Source organism: Bombina bombina, chromosome 9, assembly GCF_027579735.1.
Source record: "Bombina bombina isolate aBomBom1 chromosome 9, aBomBom1.pri, whole genome shotgun sequence".
NCBI classification, from domain to species: Eukaryota; Metazoa; Chordata; class Amphibia; order Anura; family Bombinatoridae; genus Bombina; species Bombina bombina.
Window position 1 is genome coordinate 287754882 of NC_069507.1, and position 21875 is coordinate 287776756.

A 21875-nucleotide genomic window follows, 5' to 3' on the forward strand; every position below is an offset into this window, starting at 1 on the left:
ATGTGATGGTCTTCCTCTTCTGCATCACCTCCTGTCTCATCCAGATCTTCATCGCATTCTGAATTATCATCCTTTACTTCCCACTGCACACCTTCCTTCTCCTATAACACAAACCCGACTCAATCACACAGCGCTCCCATAAAACACCCCATGAGGTGTAAATAAGACTAAAAAGCGAGGTGGATGAGAGCAGATTCGCCCCATTTTACATAAAATGGTTACTCACACAGTGGGGGCAGCTCCACTTGCCCTCTGGAGCTTTGTCCATATCAGGGTCCAGACACACCATGTGATAGGCGCGAGGGCAAGTGTCGCACAAGATAATCTCTCCACCTTGCTGGCAGACCTCACAGTAATCCTGATGATCTGTCTCATAACCGTCAACGGCACCTGCAGATGGCTCTTCATCACCTGGGGTAACGAGAGGTGCAAGTTATTAACCCTTCTCTTAAAATCCAAAAATCACAACTTTTACTCATTTTAGTCACCTTTCTTCTTTTTCTTGCTTGCTTTCATGCGCTTTCTGCTGCGGCTGCTTTTACTAGTAGATCCGTCAGACACAGAGAAACTGTTCATGCTGCCTTCATCATAGTCCGACTCCACTTCAACATCATCCTCCTCACTCTAAAACACAGGATTAGATCAAATTTAATTACAGGCCAGAACATTCCTACAGTGCAGTCAAACCCCCCCCCAACACAATCACTGGAACCTTCCTACAATGCAGTCCCCCCCCCCTCCCTGGAACCTGCCTAAAGCACAATCACCCCCCCCCCCCACACACAGGCTGGAACCTTCCTACAGTGCTGTCTCCCCCCCCCCCATACTGACAGGCTGGTACCCCCCCCCACAGCGCCATCCCCCCCCCCCCTCCCCCCGACAGGTTGGAACATTCCCACATCTGCCCCCCCCCCCCCCCGACAGGTTGGAACATTCCCACATCTGCCCCCCCCCCCCCCCACAGGTTGAAACCTTCCGACAGCGCCGTCTCACCCCCCCCCCACAGGTTGGAACCTTCCCACAGCGCCGTCTCACCCCCCCCCCCCCCACAGGTTGGAACCTTCCCACAGCGCCGTCTCAACCCCCACAGGTTGGAACCTTCCCACAGCGCCGTCTCAACCCCCCCACAGGTTGGAACCTTCCCACAGCGCTGTCTCACCCCCCCCCCCCCCCCCACAGGTTGGAACCTTTCCACAGCTCTGTCTCACCCCCCCCCCCCATGTTGGAACCTTTCCACAGCTCTGTCTCACCCCCCATGTTGGAACCTTCCCTCAGCGCTGTCTCACCCCCCCCATAATGCTGTCTCCACCCCACACACAGGCTGCGACTTTTCCACAAAACCGTTACCCACACACTCGCACGCCAGAACTGTCCCACAACACTCTCACAGGCTGGCCACACACAAACTCACAGGCCAGAACCTTCCCACAGTGCTGTCTCAGCACCCCTCCCCAACCACACTCACAGGCTGGAACCTTTCCACAAATTGTTCCACACACTCACAGGCTGGAACCTCCCTACAGCGGTCACACCACCTGTCCCCCCCCCCCCCCCTCTCCCACTGCAATGTCTCAGCCTAGACACTCCCCCACTACACAAACACTGACAGACTGGAACCGTCCCCCCAAACACACAAAAACCTAACATGCTGGAACCTTCCCACAAACGGTCACCCCCCTGTCCCCAACAAAGGCTGGAACCTTCCCACTGTGCTCTCCAAGCGCCCCCCCCCCCCAAAAAAAAAAAAAACACCTCACAGGCTGGAACCTTCCCAGAGCAATCTCCACCCCCTAACAAACTCACAGTCTGGAAGCTTCTATTGTGCTGTCTACCCCTTCCCTTGACACCCCCAGACAGGAACTGTATTGTGCCCAGCTTTCACCAATCGGACCTTTCAAGAGGATACCTCAACACACACAGAATTGCCATCAGAAAGGCCCGAAGCTCACACCACTCACTTACGGAGGAACGTTTACGCTTGGACCCAAACCCTCCAAGCTTTATTTTCAGTGGGGCCACTTTCTTGGCTTTTGGTTTCTTAGCCTCCGGTGGACGGATGATCTTTGGTTTCTTTCGAGCATTGGGACCTAGAATTTATAATAAAAATACAGTCAAACAGTCCCACTACTACTAACACCCTGAACGATAACTAACCAACAGCTACCTCCCACAATACAATACACTCTAACACCCAAATCTCCATTTACCACTAAGAATAAGCTCCCCACACTGACCTTTCCCTTCCTTGGTCTTGGCTTTGCGCAGGGGAACTTCAGGAGCTGGGGTAGGTGGCACAACTACCTCTGTACTAGCCACCATGCTTTCTACTACAGCAACTGCTGCAGCAGCCGCCGCCGCCACAGATGCCCCAGAGCTACCCTTGAAAGGGTTGTTAGTGCTAAACTCGCGCCACTTGGCTCCTAGAACCATCATCATTTTGGAAACTGGGATCTTTGGATTCTTGGCTGCAATGAGAGGTCTAGAAGAAGAAGGAAAAAAAAAAAAAAATCAACTGAACTAGTAAATTGAAGCAACAACATGACGTAACAGGAGGTACTTACCTGACAAATTGACTGAAAGCCTTATAGTTAGTGAGTGTGCGGTAATCGTCCTCTGTGAACATGTGATCAATATCCTCCATACCCCAGTCCTCCAAAAGCTGCCCAGAAGACTTTGGCTCCTGTAGGGAAAGAGGCTGTTACCTGGCTGCATATAAACATGTCGTGGAATCATCATGGCTTTTCAGGGTACTGACCTTTGAGTCATCATCGTCGTCGTCCTCCTCCTCTCTCTTCACCTTAGTCTTTTTCTCTTTCTTCGGTCCCAACTTCTTTTTCTTCTTTTTGCCAGGGGTGTAATCACTGCCTTCACTATCAGAGCGAGTGGGAGCACAGTCTTCCCCAAAATCGTTCCCTTCCCCTGAGCTGTCATCCACATCCTAGCAGAAGATCACAATTATGTCTTGAGACTAAAGCCTTTCTAGAAGCAGGATAGCCAAATTCTTCAAAAGCAAGGCAAAAAGCTCAAGCAGATAAGCCCTGGAAAAGCTACCACAGGGGACTGCTGCAAACAGATGTGCTTACCTCCTTTTTCTGCCTTTTCCCCTTGGAAGGTTTAGAATCACGTTGTTTTTTAGGTTTCTTTTTCTTCTTTATTTTGGGGGTTTCCAGCTCGGAGAGATCTTCATCAAGCTCATCCTCATCTGTAAAAACAGTTTAGTTTGAGTTAAGGCCACATGTCCCCACCGTGCAGTAGGAAGCACACGAAAAAGCCAAGCTTGTGTGTGTTTAGCCAGCATTATAACAGGAGACACCGCCTCCTGGTGGAAGAGTTAAAACTAACCCCATCAGCTAAAAAATAAACCTCAGGTAGCACAAGTCAGCTCAGCATTAGCACTGCAGGACACAGTACCACAAATATATAGGCTCCAGCCTGCTCTGTGACAAGCAAGGTTGCAGAGACACCACACATGTAAAGACTGCAAGCAACATGTGGTGTGCAGGAAGGGAGAGACCAGATCAGCAGAAAGGATCAAAGGACACTGAGTGGGAGGAGGAACTAATGTTAGCCGTGACTATGGCCCACACATAATGCTCTGCTGACGTCAATACTGCTCTGAAATCCCTCAAACTACTGCATGGCTCTCAGGACAAAGTAGCCACGTATGTGTGCGCGATATCTATATCTAAACAAATAGACACACACATACCGACCGGTATGCACACTTTGGTGTCTGCTTCGCCCTAATAGCCATTGTATACGTACGTACGAACGTGTGTGTTGCGGTCTGCTTTGCCCTAATAGTTGTTGTATATGTATGTACAGGGGCTATTGAAAAGAATCACCCCATGAAAAAAAAAATCACATTTTGTTGCTTTGCAGCCAGAAAGAGACAGTTTTTGTTTATCCAGTTGTAATTACTCAGTGCAACTTATAACATCTAAGTCAGTGTTTTTCAACCAGTGTGCCGTGGCACACTAATGTGCCGTGAGAGATCCTCAGGTGTGCCATGGCAGACTGACAACAGTGTGACATTTTTTAAACTTTGCTTGTTTTTTACTCCCAGTGCAGCGGTAGTTTGTAGGAGGCATGGCATAACAGCACAATACATACAGTATGTGTGTGTATGTGTGTATATATATATATGCTGTATTAGGCTACAATGTGTGATTTTTTTTTAACATTTTGGGATGGTGGTGTGCCACAGGATTTTTAAATGTAAAAAAAGTGTGCCACGGCAAAGAAAAGGTTAAAAATCACTGATCTAAGTGAAACATGTTAGGCAAAAAGACAATTAAACAGAATCACTGAGTTGGAAAAAGGATCACCCCCTCCTAAAATTACTTGTAAACTCAATCAGGTGTAGCTAATCACCTTCTCAATGGCACACACAAAGCCATTTGACCTTCATGTGATCAGCTGTGGGCATATTGACTAGCTCAGCATGAAAAGAGCTTTCCTGGAGCATCTCAGTCCCCGGTATTGCAACTGAAGCAAACAATCAACTATGGGTGGCAAGGCACTGTCACAAGATCTCCTAGATAATGTTGTGGACAGGTACAAGTCAGGAGACGGATACAAGAAAAAAATCAAAGTCTTTATCAATGCCTAGAAGCACAGTGAATAATTGAAGTGGGAGGTATTTGGTACAACACAGACCCTCTCTGGATCAAGACGTTGCTCCAAACTGGATGAAAGAGCCAGGAGGAAACTGGTCAGAGAGGCTACCAAGAGGCCAACAGCAACTCTAAAGCAGTTGCTGGAATTTATGACAAAGAGTGGTCATTGTGTGCATGTGACAACAATATCACAAATTCTCCACAAATGTGGCTTGTATGGGAGGGTTGCAAGAAAAAAAAAGCCATGCCTCAAGAAAGGCCACATGTAGTCACGACTGAGCTTTGCCATAACACACCTAGGAGATTTTGAGGCCACATTGAAAAAGGTGTTATGGTCAGACGAGATTTAAATTTAATTATTTGGCCTCAACAACAAATATGTCTGTAGGAAATCCAATACAGCTCACCATCCCTCTAATAAAGCATGGAGGTGGGAATATCCTGTTATGGGGGTGTTTCTCTACAGCAGGCACTGGAGCACTTGTCAGGATAGAAGGAATAATGGATGGGGCAAAATAACATTGAATTCTTGAGGAAAATCTGCTGCCCTCTGCCAGGAAGTTATCAATGGGAAGAAGGTTTACCTTCCAACATGACAATGATCCAAAGCACACAGCAAAAATGACCACACAGTGGGTGAAGGAGAAAAAGTTGAATGTCCTTGCATGGCCCATGCAGAGCACAGACTTAAGTTGTGCAACAAAACGTTCTCAGAATAGAAGAATGACAGAGGAACAACAATTTCCTGATTAAAATTCCTGTCCGAAATCACTTTAGGAAGGAACCAAACTTAGTAGGAAGAACCGCCTCATCAGCATTAAAGATAAGACGAATACTGGGATAATGACATACTTAGACAAATAAATAGCCTATTCCAGGCAGGGAAATTCTCTCTCTCATACACATATCATGCTCTTTTGTCGGCTCAAGAACAAAGCAACTCCAGATATCTTGATTTAAAATGGAATCAACTTTGTAAAAATCAAGTTGAATTAGAATAAATGAAGAATTCAGGGATCAGGGTAGCAAAGGCGATGAGTGAGGAATACTTTAGGGAACAACAGGTGAAGATTCTCTTTCAATGCTACTATACACCTTGCTGGCGTGTACGATGGGATAAATCGGGCAGAGAAGCAGTATGTAATAAATGTAAATATTATGCAGCGAACATGATCCATTTTTTTTTGGTCATGTCCAGTAATTCAGAGATTTTGGGGGAAAATTTTGTTCTGGGCCACCAAAGTACTGAAACGATATTTTCATGTAGATAAATATATAGTATTTTTTTGCTGACCCAGGATGAAATAGGTCCAAATTGCTTACTAATCAACACGGCAGTTCTGGTTGGCAGGAAACTTATCTTAAAATACTGGCAGTCTAACAAAGAACCGAAATTTTCTGAATTTAAAAATGGGATAGTACATCAAATGTTTCTGGAACAAGTTTCAGTACAGGTACAGTTAGAAAATAGGATTAAGTGGTTTTTTAATAAATGGGGAATATTTATTAAGACATTAGAACAAGAAACCCAGAAATTAGTCCTTCTACCCTTTAAGAATTCTATTTTTGTATTAGAAGCCAATTTAAGAGGAGAGGGGCAGTATACCTGAGAAGATATGTTAGGGGAGTGTGGGGGGATTAATTAATTTATTTTTTTGGATTACGTTTGTTTTGTTTTAAATTAGTATATAGTGAAAATGCCAACACTGAATTTATAATGCTCAAAGGGGAAAAAAAAATATTTTCCTATTTATGTAACTTGCTCATCAGATTGTGTAGGGTGAGCTCTTATATATGTTGAATTTAATCTGTAGTGTATATGGACATCTCTGCCCCACGTGGCACCCTTTTCTTTTTGAAAAACCATATTGTTATATTTTATTGGATAAAAAAATAAGACGAATCACACTGCAAAGCTGAGACTTCCAACACTCTCTGAGAAGAAGAGATAGCAATAAGAAACAAAACTTTCCAAGATAACAATATCCATGGAATGCAAATACTTAAATGGAGCTTGCTGCAAAACCTTTAACAAAAGGTAAGGCTCCCAGGAGGAGCAACAGATTTAAACACAGGCCTGATACTGACCAAGGCCCAACAAAAAGATGTACACATCTAGCACGTCCGCCAGACACTTATGCAGAAATCTAACTGACAACCCTTTCTCCAGACCTTCCTGGAGAAAGGGCAAAAATAAAAAATTCTAGGAATCCTGACCCTACTCCAAGAGTAGCTCTTGGATTCACACCAATAAAGATAAACGCCATATCTTATAGAAATCTTTCTAATAGCAGGCTTGCAAGACTGAATCATGCTCTCAATGACAAACTCAGGAAAACCACGCTTAGACAGAACTAAGCGTTCAATCTCCAAGCAGTCAGCTGCAGAGAAACAAAATTTGTATGAAAGAAGGGACTCTGATCAGAAGGTCCTTCCTCAGAGGCAGTCTCCAAGGTAGAAAAGATGACATCTCCACTAAAAACTGCATAGCAGATCCTACCGACGCTCTCTATTTGATACAAGCAATGACTCGTGGAAGGAGAGCCAATGAAGGATACAGGTATGCCAGCCTGAAATCCCAAGGAACCGCCAGCGTATATCAGAGCGGCCTGTCGATCTCTTGACTTATAACTGTACCTTGGAAGCTCTGCATTTTGCCGAGACGCCATCAGATCCAACTCTGACACTCCCTATTTGAGGATTAAATTGGAGAATACCTCCGGATGGAGTTCCCCAAGATGAAAAGTCTGTCTGCTCAGGAAATCCGCTTCCCAGTTGTTTACTCCTGGAATGTGGATGGCAGATAGACAACAATTGTGAGCTTCCGCCCACTGAACAATCCAAGTCACCTCCTATATGGCTAAGGAACTCAGAGATCCTCCCCATTGATGTAAACCATTGAGGTGATATTGTCTGACTGGAACCAAGTTAAGGACAACCGAGGCCAAGCCATCAGAGCATTGTAAATCACTCTCAACTCCAAGATGATAAAGAGGAGAGCAGATACTTACGAGCCCATAATCTCTGCGCCTTAAACAAAACACAGACTGCTTCTCAGCCGAGCAGGTTGGCATCCGTGGTTACATCACCCAGGAATGTCTCTAGAAGCACAGACAGAAACTCCTGAAAAACCACTAATGGAGAGTCTCTTGTCGACTGATCTGGATCTATCCTCTGAGACAGATCCGAATGTTCTCCATTTTATGGAAAATAGTAAATGGAATGATGTCCATGGTAACCATCAGACCAATTCCCTACATACATTGAGTCACTGAAAAGTGAAGATAAAATCAACTGCAGCTAGATTCAAACTCCCAACCTTCTGGTTGCAAAATGGCTAAGCCATTTACCGGACCCAAAGAGCTTGCTGATGGTCAGACTGCAGAGAAGGGAAAATGAATTTTTTTTTGATAATCTGACCTCTGTTAGAAAAATTCTCCTAGATAGAGAATCTAATAAGGTCCCCAAATAAATCACCCTTGTAGATGGAACAAGGGAACTCCTCTCCATATTAATTTCCCATTCATGGGAAAGTAGATTGGACAAGATCTCTTGAAAGAGTTTGCTCTAAGAAGGATGACACCTGAACCAAATATTGCCCAGAAGAGCACCCTTGCAATACCCCAAGACCTAAAAGTCTTTCTAGGATGATGAGACTCAAACTTGTAAAGATCCCGAATAATAGGAACAAGAAATACACATCATTCAGGTCTATGTTCGTTATGAACAGGCCCTCTTGAACCAAAGGAGAATGGATACTACTTTGAAGGTCATAACCTGAGAAACTTGGTCAATACCTAGATCTTGTTCCCAGACCGGTACTATCCCTCCCAGAAAGGAAGGTCCTGAACCTAGTTCAAGGAATGTCTCATCATACCTGGGTTGCAGATACTGTAGCAAGGAGAAATCTTAGATTGGAAAATTGCCAGACGAAGTCCAAACATGGTCTCATCCATGAAGGAAACGCCAGAAGCGTTGATTTGGAGGTAACAAAATATTGAACCTGCAACTGCAGAACTATAAAACCTAGGCTGTACTACTAAGTCACAGGTAGACTTCTCTGCTGACCAAGATTTAAGCCACAATGCCCGGTGGGCTAGCACAGCAAGTCTAATAAGACAAGACATTGCTCCAAATGAACAATTAAACCTCCAGCTGCTTAACCATGGATCCGAAAAGGAGCAGCTACCCCACATAGGGATCGCAGATCTCAGAGACATAGTAGAAAAACTCCCTTCTACTTAAGGCATTGTGCATTTTAATGGAATCAGCAACAGACAAATCCTATAAAGGACGGGAGAAGAGGAGAAAGGTATTCCTAGCTTCTCCCATTCCTGTGAAAAATCTAGCACTGTCTGGAACCGGAAAACTTCCACAGGAATCTAAGGATTTAGAAAGTTTACTAGATTCTTAAGGATTGACAACACCAGGCGTATCGAGTCGCTCCACAGCAACAAAAACCTCCCATTAATACACAAAATGTGTTAAAGCTGAAATCTGAAGGTTACTACGCCAGTATCAGATGATGGAATTATACTGTCCGAATCTGCAACATGACCCTCAGAGGCTACCGTATATCCTCATCAGGTTAATGAGAGAGGAAACCTGGGTAGCAGAGCAGAACAGAAACTTTACTATCTGAATCTCTAAATTTCCTCTTGCATTTTCCCTCAGCAAGGAAAAACAGAATGCTGCAGATACCACAGAAGATAACCATCGCAAAATCTATAGGCAAAAATACTCCAAGAGATTGAGAGGAACCGCAGGGCACTGCATGTGACGCCATTGAGGCATTAGAGGAGGAAGCGGTGGCATTGCCTGAACAGCATCACCCTAAGAGACATTGGGCTCAGGGATAACCATCTACAAACTGTGCCACCCCCCATGTCCTGGCATTTTAACATTTATATACCTGACAGAAAACAAAATTTATGCTTACCTGATAAATTTATTTCTTGACACGGAGAGTCCACGGATCATCTAATTACTATTGGGAATATCACTCCTGCCCAGCAGGAGGCGGCAAGGAGCACCATAAAGCTGTTAAATATCAACTCCCTTCCCTTCAACCCCAGTCATTCGACCGAAGCAAGGAGAGAAAGGAAGCAACAAGGTGCAGAGGTGTCTGAAGTTTATAACAAAAAAACAAAAACAAACCAGGACGGGCCATGGACTCACTGTGTCAAGAAAAAAAAAATACAATTTATCAGGTAAGCATACATTTTGTTTTCTTTCTAATTACACGGTGAGTCCACAGATCATCTAATTACTATTGGGAATCAATACCCAAGCTAGAGGACCCAAATGATAAAGGGAGGGACAAGACAGGGAAACTAAACGGAAGGCACCACTGCTTGAAGAACCTTTCTCCCAAAAGACGACTCAGCCGAGGCAAAAGTTGCAGCCTTACAAATCTGTTCCACAGAAGCTTAAGTTTTGAATGCCCAGGAAGAGGAAACAGCCCTCGTAGAATGAGCCGTAACTCTCTCAGGAGGCTGCTGTCCAGCAGTTTCATAGGCCAATCGAATTATACTCTTCAACCACAAAGAAATAAGTCGCCGTAGCTTTCTGACCCTTACGTTTCCCAGAGAAAACAGAGCCGAAGACTGGCGAAAATCAGTCGCCTGTAAATAGAATTTCAACGCACGCACCACATCTAGGTTGTGCAGCAGACGCTCTTTATGGGCAGATGGGTTAGGAGGACATAAAGAAGGAACAACAATTTCTTAAATGTTCCTATCCGAAACAACCTTAGGAAGGAAACCCAACTTAGTACGCAGAACTACCTTATCAGAATGAAAAATAAGATAAGGGGATTCATATTGCAACGCTGAGAGTTCTAAGACTCTGCAGGCAGAAGAAATTGCAACAAGAAACAAAACTTTCCAAGATAATAACTTAATATCTAGGGAATGCATAGGCTCAAACGGAGCCTGATGAAAGAACTTTAAGAACAAGGTTAAGACTCCAGGGAGGAGTAACAGGTTTGAACACAGGCCTGATTCTGACTGACTAAGGCCAGAAAGAAGGATTGCACGTCCGGTATATCCGCCTAACGTTTGTATAACAAAATAGACAAGGCAGATATTTGACCCTTCAAAGAACTTGCCAATAATCCCTTCTCCAAACCCTCTTGGAGAAAAGACAAAATTCTAGAAATTCGAACTCTACTCCATGGAGTAGCCTCTGGATTCACACCAATGCAGATATTTACGCCATATCTTGTAGTAAATCTTCCTGGTAACAGGCTTCCGAGCCTGAATCATGGTCTCAATGACCGACTCAGAAAAAAAAACACGCATAGATAAAATTAAGCGTTCAATCTCCAAACAGTCAGCTTCAGAGAAACTAGATTTGTGTGAAGGGCCCTTAAAGTAGAAGGTCCTTCCTCAGCAGAAGTCTCCAAGGAAGGAGAGATGACATCTCCACCAGGTCTGCATATCAGATCCTGCGAAGGCCACACCGGAGCAATGAGGATCACCGACCCGTACCTCGGGAGCTTGGCATTCTGACGAGATGCCATGAGATCCAGATCTGGCTGTCCCCATTTGAGAATCAAGCTTGAAAACACTTGCAGATGGAGTTCCCACTCCCCCGGGTGAAAGGTCTGTCTGCTCAGAAAATCTGCTTCCCAATTGTCCAATCCTGGGATGTGGATCGCAGATAGAAAGCAGTTGTGGGTTTCCACCCACTAAATAATCTTGGCTACCTCTTTCATGGCCAAGGAACGCAGAGTTCCCCCCTGATGGTTGATGTAAGCCACCAAAGTTATGTTGTCCGACTGGAACCTGATAAACCAGGCCAAAGCTGAGGCCAGGCTAGAAGAGCATTGAAGATTGACCTCAGCTCCAGAATGTTTATGGGGAGAAAAGACTCCTCCCGAGTCAATGTCCCCTGAGCCTTTAGGGAGCCCCAGACTGCTCCCCATCCCAGCAGGCTGACGTCCATTGCCACAATCACCCAGGTGGGTCTGCGAAAGCAGGTTCCCTGGGAGAGGTGATCCTGAGACACCCACCAAAGAAGAGAATCTCTTGTTGCCTGATGTAACTGTAATCGCGGAGACAGATCCGCATAATCCCCTGTCCATTGAATTAGCATGCATAACTGCAGAGGTCTGAGGTGGAAACAGGCAAACTGAATGATGTCCATGGCAGCTACCATCAGACCGATTACCTCCATACACTGAGCCACTGATGGCCGAGGAGAGTACTGAAGGGCCAGACAGGAGTCTAAGATCTTTGATATTCTGACCTCTGTTAGAAATATTTTCGATAGGGAGTCTATTATGGTTCCCCAAGAATACTACTCTTGTAGCCGGAATTAAGGAACTCTTTCCTAGATTCACCTTCCATCCGTGAGATTGCAGGAAGGATAACATCTCCGTGTGGGAGTTTGCTTGTTGAAAGGATGGCGCCTGAACCAGGATGTCGTCCAGATAAGGCGCCACTGCAACCCCCCACAACGGGAGCACCGCCAACAGAGATCCCAGGACCTTTGAAAAAAATTCTGGGAGCTGTGGCAAGGCTGAATGGAAGAGCCACAAATTGGAAGCGTTTGTCGAGAAATGCGAACCTTAAACTTGTGATGGTCCTTGTGTATGGGAACATGCAGGTACGCATCCTTTAAATCTACTGTTGTCATGAATTGACCCTCTTGAACCAAGGGAAGAATGGAACAAATAGTCTCCATCTCGAAGGACCCAAATAGTCTCCATCTCGAAGGACCCAAATAGTCTCCATCGCGAAGGACCCAAATAGTCTCCATCGCGAAGGACCCAAATAGTCTCCATCTCGAAGGACCCAAATAGTCTCCATCTCGAAGGACCCAAATAGTCTCCATCTCGAAGGACCCAAATAGTCTCCATCTCGAAGGACCCAAATAGTCTCCATCTCGAAGGACCCAAATAGTCTCCATCTCGAAGGACCCAAATAGTCTCCATCTCGAAGGACTGTACTCTGAGGAACTTGTTTAGACTTTTGAGGTCTAGAATTGGTCTGAAAGTTCCGTCTTTTTTGGGCACCACGAACAGATTGGAGTAAAAACCCAGACCCTGTTCCTGCATAGGAACAGGAACCATCACTCTCAGAACGGAAAGGTCTCGAACACAGTGTAAGAACGCCTCTATCTGGTCTACAGATAATCTTGAGAGCAGAAACCTGCCCCTGGTAGGAAAAGTCTTGAACTCGAGCTTGTATCCCTGGGACACGATGTCCACTACCCAGGGACCCTGAACATCCCGAACCCACGCCTGAGCAAAGAAGGAAAGTCTGCCCCCCACAAGATCGGGTCCCGGATCAGGGGCAGACCCTTCATCCTGACTGAGTCAGTAGCGGGCTTCTTAGATTGCTTTCCCTTGTTCCAAGACGGCTTGGACTGTTCCTGTTTTGTAGAGGGAGAGGAAGGCTTACCCTTGAAGTTTCGAAAGGAACGAAAATTACTGACGTCCCTTCTACTTATTCCTCTTATCCTGAGGGAGGAAATGGCCCTTTCCACCCGTAATGTCGGAAATAATCTCTGTCAATCCTGGCCCAAACAAGGAATCGCCAAAAGCTTAGACTTAGATGGCACCTCCGCAGACCAGGATTTTAACCACAAGGCTCTGCAGGCCAGTACGGCAAACCCAGAAATTTTAGCTCCCAGCTTGATAACCTGTAAGGAAGCATCAGTAATAAAGGAATTGGCCAACTTAAGGGCCTTGATCCTTTCCTGTATCTCTTCAAGGGGAGTGTCTGAATAGAATCAGACAACGCATCAAAACAGTATGCCGCCACACTAGTGACGGTAGCAATACACACTGCAGGTTGCCATTGTAAACCCTGGTGAACATACATCTTTTTGAGCAACCCCTTTAACTTCTTATCCATAGGCTCTTTAAAGGAACAACTATCCTCTATGGGAATAGTGGTTCTCTTGGCTAAAGTTAAAATTGCCACTTCCACCTTGGGGACCGTCTGCCAAGACTCCTTGATAGAGTCTGCTATAGGAAACATCTTTTTAAAAATAGGGGATGGAGAAAAAGGGATACCCGGTCTCCCATTCCCTAGCAATAATCTCTGTAGCCCGATCTGGTACAGGGAAAACCTCCACCATGGAAGGTACATCAAAATACTTGTTTAGCTTGCTAGACTTCTTAGGATTGACTACGACCGTAGTGTCAGAGTCGTCCAAGGTAGCCAAAACCTCCTTAAGTAACAAACGGAGGTGTTCCAGCTTAAACCTGAAGGATACAACTTCAGCATCAGGAGTTACACTGTCTGAGTCTGAGATTTCACCCTCGTATGCTGTGAGGAAGATACTTCGGTAGCATCTAACACAAGCGCTAGGGAGCTTTATGCTGAGCATTATGTACACACTGTCAGACTCACAGCGTACAACACAAGCACTAGGGAGCTTTATGCACACTGTAAGACTCACAGTATACAACACAAGCGATAGGGAGCTTTATGCTGAGCATTATGTACACACTATCAGTATCACAGCGTACAACACAAGCACTAGGGAGCTTTATGCACACACTGTCAGACTCACAGCGTACAACACAATTGCTAGGGAGCTTTATGTACACTGTCAGACTCACAGCATACAACACAAGCACTAGGGAGCTTTATGTACACTGTCAGACTCACAGCATACAACACAAGCACTAGGGAGCTTTATGTACACTGTCAGACTCACAGCATACAACACAAGCGATAGGGAGCTTTATGCTGAGCATTATGTACACACTGTCTGTCTCACAGCGTACAACACAAGCGCTAGGGAGCTTTATGCTGAGCATTATGTACACACTGTCAGACTCACAGCATACAACACAAGCACTAGGGAGATTTATGTACACACTGTCAGACTAACAGCGTACAACACAAACGCTAGGGAGATTTATGCTGAGCATTATGTACACACTGTCAGACTCACAGCGTACAACACAAACGCTAGGGAGATTTATGCTGAGCATTATGTACACACTGTCAGACTCACAGCATACAACACAAGCACTAGGGAGATTTATGTACACACTGTCAGACTCACAGCGTACAACACAAACGCTAGGGAGATTTATGCTGAGCATTATGTACACACTGTCAGACTCACAGCGTACAACACAAACGCTAGGGAGCTTTATGCTGAGCATTATGTACACACTGTCAGACTCACAGCATACAACACAAGCACTAGGGAGCTTTATGCTGAGCATTATGTACACACTGTCAGACCCACAGCATACAACACAAGCACTAGGGAGCTTTATGCTGAGCATTATGTACACACTGTCAGACCCACAGCATACAACACAAGCACTAGGGAGCTTTATGCTGAGCATTATGTACACACTGTCAGACCCACAGCATACAACACAAGCGTTAGGGAGCTTTATGTACACACTGACAGACTCACAGCATACAACACAAGCACTAGGGAGCTTTATGTACACACTGTCAGTCTCACAGCGTACAACACAAGCGCTAGGGAGATTTATGTACACTGTCAGACTCACAGCATACAACACAAGCACTAGGGAGCTTTATGCTGAGCATTATGTACACACTGTCAGACCCACAGCATACAACACAAGCACTAGGGAGCTTTATGCTGAGCATTATGTACACACTGTCAGACCCACAGCATACAACACAAGCGTTAGGGAGCTTTATGTACACACTGACAGACTCACAGCATACAACACAAGCACTAGGGAGCTTTATGTACACACTGTCAGTCTCACAGCGTACAACACAAGCGCTAGGGAGATTTATGTACACTGTCAGACTCACAGCATACAACACAAGCACTAGGGAGCTTTATGCTGAGCATTATGTACACACTGTCAGACCCACAGCATACAACACAAGCACTAGGGAGCTTTATGCTGAGCATTATGTACACACTGTCAGACCCACAGCATACAACACAAGCGTTAGGGAGCTTTATGTACACACTGACAGACTCACAGCATACAACACAAGCACTAGGGAGCTTTATGTACACACTGTCAGTCTCACAGCGTACAACACAAGCGCTAGGGAGATTTATGTACACTGTCAGACTCACAGCATACAACACAAGCACTAGGGAGCTTTATGCTGAGCATTATGTACACACTGTCAGACCCACAGCATACAACACAAGCACTAGGGAGCTTTATGCTGAGCATTATGTACACACTGTCAGACCCACAGCATACAACACAAGCACTAGGGAGCTTTATGCTGAGCATTATGTACACACTGTCAGACCCACAGCATACAACACAAGCGTTAGGGAGCTTTATGTACACACTGACAGACTCACAGCATACAACACAAGCACTAGGGAGCTTTATGTACACACTGTCAGTCTCACAGCGTACAACACAAGCGCTAGGGAGATTTATGTACACTGTCAGACTCACAGCGTACAACACAAGCACTAGGGAGCTTTATGTACACACTGTCAGACTCACAGCGTACAACAAGCGCTAGGGAGCTTTATGTACACACTGTCAGACTCACAGCGTACAACACAAGCGCTAGGGAGCTTTATGTACACACTGTCAGACTCACAGCGTACAACACAAGCACTAGGGAGCTTTATGTACACACTGACAGACTCACAGCGTACAACACAAGCACTAGGGAGATTTATGTACACACTGTCAAGGCTCTGTAGCATTTGTGTTGAGTCTGACAGAGGCAGAATTCAGTCTGCACCAAGCTTTAATCTTTACTCGCTCATCAGTTGCTATCACTGAGTCTAGATCTAGCGTTGTCCCCATCGCTACATGATGTCACTGCCTGGCCTGGCTCCCATGATACCCGCAGTAAAGCTTCACAGACAAGGCCCTGAGTGTGACATTAGTCTGCATAACCGAGGCATCTAACAGATAAGGGTTTTGTAAAAAGATAAGTTTCAGTATTACTTATACTGCTAGTCTGTCCTACTGAAACCAACCACTGGCTAATAATGACAAGTCTTATGGATCACTTGCCCAAATAGCCTTTTCTATTTATTAACATGCATATGCTCCCATAAACCTATATTAAAATGTTCACTGTAACCGCCTGCCAATCAGTGTTATACGCAGGGTTAATACCACATACATGATAGAACTACGCCCAGCTCTGTCATGTATGTGGTAGTAACCCTGCGTATAACGCTGCGCCGGAGGGGGGGGTACAGGCACAATTTACAGACACCTGCCCACCCCCCCCTCACGCTTCCCTTGGGGGCACGCTACAGACACCTGCCCCCCCCCCCCCCCCCTCACGCTTCCCTTGGGGGCACGCTACAGACACCTGCCCCCCCCCCCTCACGCTTCCCTTGGGGGCACGCTACAGACACCTGCCCCCCCCCTCACGCTTCCCTTGGGGGCACGCTACAGACACCTGCCCCCCCCCCTCACGCTTCCCTTGGGGGCACGCTACAGACACCTGCCCCCCCCCTCACGCTTCCCTTGGGGGCACGCTACAGACACCTGCCCCCCCCCCTCACGCTTCCCTTGGGGGCACGCTACAGACACCTGCCCCCCCCCTCACGCTTCCCTTGGGGGCAAGCTACAGACACCTGCCCCCCTCACGCTTCCCTTGGGGGCACGCTTCTTAAAGGACCAGTAAAATAAACACACGATAAAGACAATGCAATAACAGTCTGAACTTTAATGGAGTAGTAGATTTTTTTTTGACAAATTACAAAGCCATGTGTATTTCTACTCCCCTGTATCATGTGACAGTCATCAGCCAACCACAAATGCATATATGTATATTCTGTGAGTTCTTGCACATACTCAGTAGGAGCTGGTGACAGTGTAAATATAAATTAGACTATGCACATTTTGTTAATGAAAGTAAATTAGAAAGTTGTTTAAAATTGCTGCTCTGTCTAAATCATGAGTTTAATTTTGACTTGAGTGCCCCTTTAAAACAGTCATCTCCAAAATGATTATTGTTTAAAGAGATAGATAATTCCTTTATTACCCGGTTATATTAATATACTTTTTACCTATCTATTGGCTTGCATTTTAGCCAATTGGTGCAGTGTCAGCCACAACTACACGGAAGAAAGCACAATGTAATCTATATGGCACACATGAATTAGCATGTGATAAGAGACCGTCTGCTAATTTAGAAGTTATAAAGTGTATTGATATAAGAATGCTGGCTGTGCAAAACTGGGGAATGGGTAAGTAAAACAATGTTGGTGTACACCGTCTCTGGGGTACATGACAGACACCAAATCATTGGTACCTACCTTGCTGCAGGCTGTTTAACATCACTTCAATCTCCCCCTCACTGCCAGGGGAGGAGGGTCCGAGTCCAGAAGCCATCTGGACGAACAACAAAATGGAAACGGCCACTGGAGTCTTAGGGTCACAGGAGAGACGTGCGACTAGCACCAGATAGACAGCTGCAGAGAGACGTACACCAGCAGGTCACACACGTGCACACACAAACGAAATAGGCTGCTGCTTTATCTGAATCATGAAACTAATTTAGACTGGACGATTCCTTTAAAGGGAAAAAGTGCAATATTAAAATACACTTAAAGGGACAGTAAACCCCATGCAGGACATTTCTGCTACTATTTATTAGCAGCTATGTTTAACCTACTGTTTGCTGCATAGCTAAAGCCCACCCACCACTTGCATTATTTGGAAGAGCCAATCCAGACAATTACGTATCTGTAACAGGGTTAGCCTAATAGAGCCAGCAGGTGCATTTCTACAATTCTCAAAGTTTAAAGGGCCATGATACCCAAATGTTTAAACACTGGAAAGTGATGCAGCACAGCTGTAAAAAGCTGACTAGAAAATATCACCTGAACATCTCTATGTAAAAAAGAAAGATTTTACCTCATAAGTTCCTCAGTAGCCACCTCACATTGTAAAGGACTTCTAAGCAACAAATCAGTATGTCTGTCCCGGGACAGCGGAAGGGTTGAGCCTCGTGCACTCATGTTATTTCCCTATTCAGTGTAAGGAAGTTTACAATGAAATCTCATGAGATCACAGTAAAAGAGTTCATGACCTCAGCACTGCTGATGCTGATTTCTTTATTTTATTTTTACCTGCAGCTGGGCAGCAGCTGAGTATAACTTTTTACACAGCACTTACTCTGGTGAGCTGAGGAAACTGAGGTAAAATATCTTCCTTTTTTACATAGAGATGCTCAGGTGATATTTTCCTGTCAGCTTTTTACAGTTATACTGCATCAGTTTCAAGTGATTTAGCATATGAGTATTACGTCCCTTTAAGGGCCCACAAAAAGGGGAAATATGAACAAATGATTATAGTGCAACGTTGTTTAACTGCAAAAAAACTACACATTTTATATCAAATCTCACAGTTTACTGTCCCTTTAAACATTTTCATATTTCATAGCTCCGCCCCCATCTCATTATTTACCTGCCAGCAGTGTCAGATCTACACCCAGCTCCGCCCCCATCAACTGTCACTTCTAACCCCAGCTACTGCCTCATTATTTACTCCCCCAAGCAACTCATTTACCTTCATGGGCTACTATGTTGTTTACCTCAGTCCACAAGGCACAATGTCTAGTTCCCCTCAGCCCCCGCCGGAAGCTAACCTAAGCCCCCTAGCTGAGTACTTACCCCACTAAATACCCTCACAGCCCCTACTATCTCAGTAATTACCCCAGCTAGTTCCCCTAAGCCCCCTAGCTGAGTACTTACCCCACTAAAAACCTTCAGCCCCCGCTAGCTCAGTAATTACCCCAGCTAGTTCCCCTCAGCCCCCGCTAGCTCAGTACTTACCCCCCGGCTAGTTCCCCTCAGCCCCCGCTAGCTCAGTACTTACCCCCTGGGCTAGTTCCCCTCAGCCCCCCTAGCTCAGTACTTACCCCCCGGCAGCTCAGTACTTACCCCCGCTAGCGCCCCTCAGCCCCCGGCTAGTGCCCCTCAGCCCCCGCTAACTCAGTACTTACCCCGGCTAGCGCCCCTCAGCCCCCGGCTAGTGCCCCCCAGCCCCCGCTAACTCAGTACTTACCCCCCGGCTAGTTCCCCTCAGCCCCGGCTAGCTCAGTACTTGCCCCCCGGCTAGTTCCCCTCAGCCCCCGCTAGCTCAGTACTTGCCCCCCGGGCTAGTTCCCCTCAGCCCCTGCTAGCTCAGTACTTGCCCCCGCTAGCTCAGTACTTGCCCCCCGGCTAGTTCCCCTCAGCCCCCCGCTATCTCAGTACTTACCCCCCGGCTAGTTCCCCTCAGCCCCCGCTAACTCAGTACTTACCCCCCGGCTAGTTCCCCTCAGCCCCCGCTAGCTCAGTACTTGCCCCCCGGCTAGCTCAGTACTTGCCCCCCAGGCTAGTTCCCCTCAGCCCCCGCTAGCTCAGTACTTACCCCCCGGGCTAGTTCCCCTCAGCCCCCGCTAGCTCAGTACTTGCCCCCGCTAGCTCAGTACTTGCCCCCCGGCTAGTTCCCCTCAGCCCCCGCTAGCTCAGTACTTACCCCCCGGCTAGTTCCCCTCAGCCCCCGCGAGCTCAGTACTTACCCCCCGGCTAGTTCCCCTCAGCCCCCCGCTAGCTCAGTACTTACCCCCCGGCTAGTTCCCCTCAGCCCCCCGCTAGCTCAGTACTTACCCCCCGGCTAGTTCCCCTCAGCCCCCCGCTAGCTCAGTACTTACCCCCGGGCTAGTTCCCCTCAGCCCCCGCTAGCTCAGTACTTACCCCCCGGGCTAGTTCCCCTCAGCCCCCGCTAGCTCAGTACTTACCCCCCGGGCTAGTTCCCATCAGCCCCCGCTAGCTCAGTACTTACCCCCCGGGCTAGTTCCCCTCAGCCCCCGCTAGCTCAGTACTTACCCCCCGGGCTAGTTCCCCTCAGCCCCCGCTAGCTCAGTACTTGCCCCCCGGCTAGTTCCCCTCAGCCCCCGCTAGCTCAGTACTTACCCCCCGGCTAGTTCCCCTCAGCCCCCCGCTAGCTCAGTACTTACCCCCGGGCTAGTTCCCCTCAGCCCCCGCTAGCTCAGTACTTACTCCCCGGCTAGTTCCCCTCAGCCCCCCGCTAGCTCAGTACTTACCCCCGCCAGCTCAGTACTTGCCCCCCGGCTAGTTCCCCTCAGCCCCCGCTAGCTCAGTACTTACCCCCCGGGCTAGTTCCCCTCAGCCCCCGCTAGCTCAGTACTTGCCCCCGCTAGCTCAGTACTTGCCCCCCGGCTAGTTCCCCTCAGCCCCCGCTAGCTCAGTACTTGCCCCCGCTAGCTCAGTACTTGCCCCCCGGCTAGTTCCCCTCAGCCCCCGCTAGCTCAGTACTTACCCCCCGGCTAGTTCCCCTCAGCCCCCGCTAGCTCAGTACTTACCCCCCGGCTAGTTCCCCTCAGCCCCCCGCTAGCTCAGTACTTACCCCCTGGCTAGTTCCCCTCAGCCCCCCGCTAGCTCAGTACTTACCCCCGGGCTAGTTCCCCTCAGCCCCCGCTAGCTCAGTACTTACCCCCGGGCTAGTTCCCCTCAGCCCCCGCTAGCTCACTACTTGCCCCCGCTAGCTCACTACTTGCCCCCGCTAGCTCACTACTTACCCCCGCTAGCTCACTACTTGCCCCCGCTAGCTCACTACTTACCCCCGCTAGCTCACTACTTGCCCCCGCTAGCTCACTACTTACCCCCGCTAGCTCACTACTTACCCCTCACTACTTGCCCCCGCTAGCTCACTACTTGCCCCCGGCTAGCTCACTACTTGCCCCCGGCTAGCTCACTACTTGCCCCCGGCTAGCTCACTACTTGCCCCTCACTACTTGCCCCCGCTAGCTCACTACTTACCCCCGGCTAGCTCACTACTTGCCCCCGCTAGCTCACTACTTGCCCCCGGCTAGCTCACTACTTGCCCCTCACTACTTGCCCCCGCTAGCTCACTACTTGCCCCGGCTAGCTCACTACTTGCCCCCGGCTAGCTCACTACTTGCCCCCGCTAGCTCACTACTTACCCCCGGCTAGTTAGCTGAGCACTTCCCCTCAGGAGCGGTACTTACCTCGGTCACTCAGTATCAGGCCGCGGCCTAGCGCACTCCCAGCCTCCCTTTCTTTCTCTCCCGCTCCCGGCACCGGCAGTGATGGTACAGGCCCCGCCTCTCGCTAGCACCGCCCAGTTCCCATAGCAACCAGCGCGTTTCCCGGGAGATGGGCGGCCTTAGCATCCCATAATAATCAGATGAGGCCTGACATCCCATAATAACCCCTGTCTGACATCCCATAATACTCACAGGCAGCCTGCCATCCCATAATAACAACAGGGCGCCTGACATCCCATAATACTAACCCAGAGAGGCTCTGGCATCCCAT

At 47.4% G+C, this 21875-nt stretch overlaps 1 protein-coding gene across 1 annotated transcript in view; it reads right to left on the bottom strand.

Annotated features, from left to right (window-relative positions):
- The window catches only part of LOC128640608 (chromodomain-helicase-DNA-binding protein 4), a 22829-nt gene extending 1154 nt beyond the window's left edge, over positions 1 to 21675 (bottom strand). Inside the window, exons 1-10 of the mRNA XM_053693076.1 lie at positions 21566 to 21675; positions 17844 to 17999; positions 3084 to 3202; positions 2756 to 2938; positions 2562 to 2680; positions 2235 to 2479; positions 1963 to 2087; positions 489 to 624; positions 227 to 411; positions 1 to 101 (exon numbers count right to left, since the gene is read on the bottom strand). The exon at positions 1 to 101 is cut by the window's left edge and continues 136 nt beyond it. Coding sequence (XP_053549051.1) covers positions 1 to 101; positions 227 to 411; positions 489 to 624; positions 1963 to 2087; positions 2235 to 2479; positions 2562 to 2680; positions 2756 to 2938; positions 3084 to 3202; positions 17844 to 17919 — 1289 coding nt within the window. The 5' untranslated portion in view covers positions 17920 to 17999; positions 21566 to 21675. The remainder of the gene's footprint in view (positions 102 to 226; positions 412 to 488; positions 625 to 1962; positions 2088 to 2234; positions 2480 to 2561; positions 2681 to 2755; positions 2939 to 3083; positions 3203 to 17843; positions 18000 to 21565) is intronic.
- Positions 21676 to 21875: the final 200 nt, after the last annotated feature.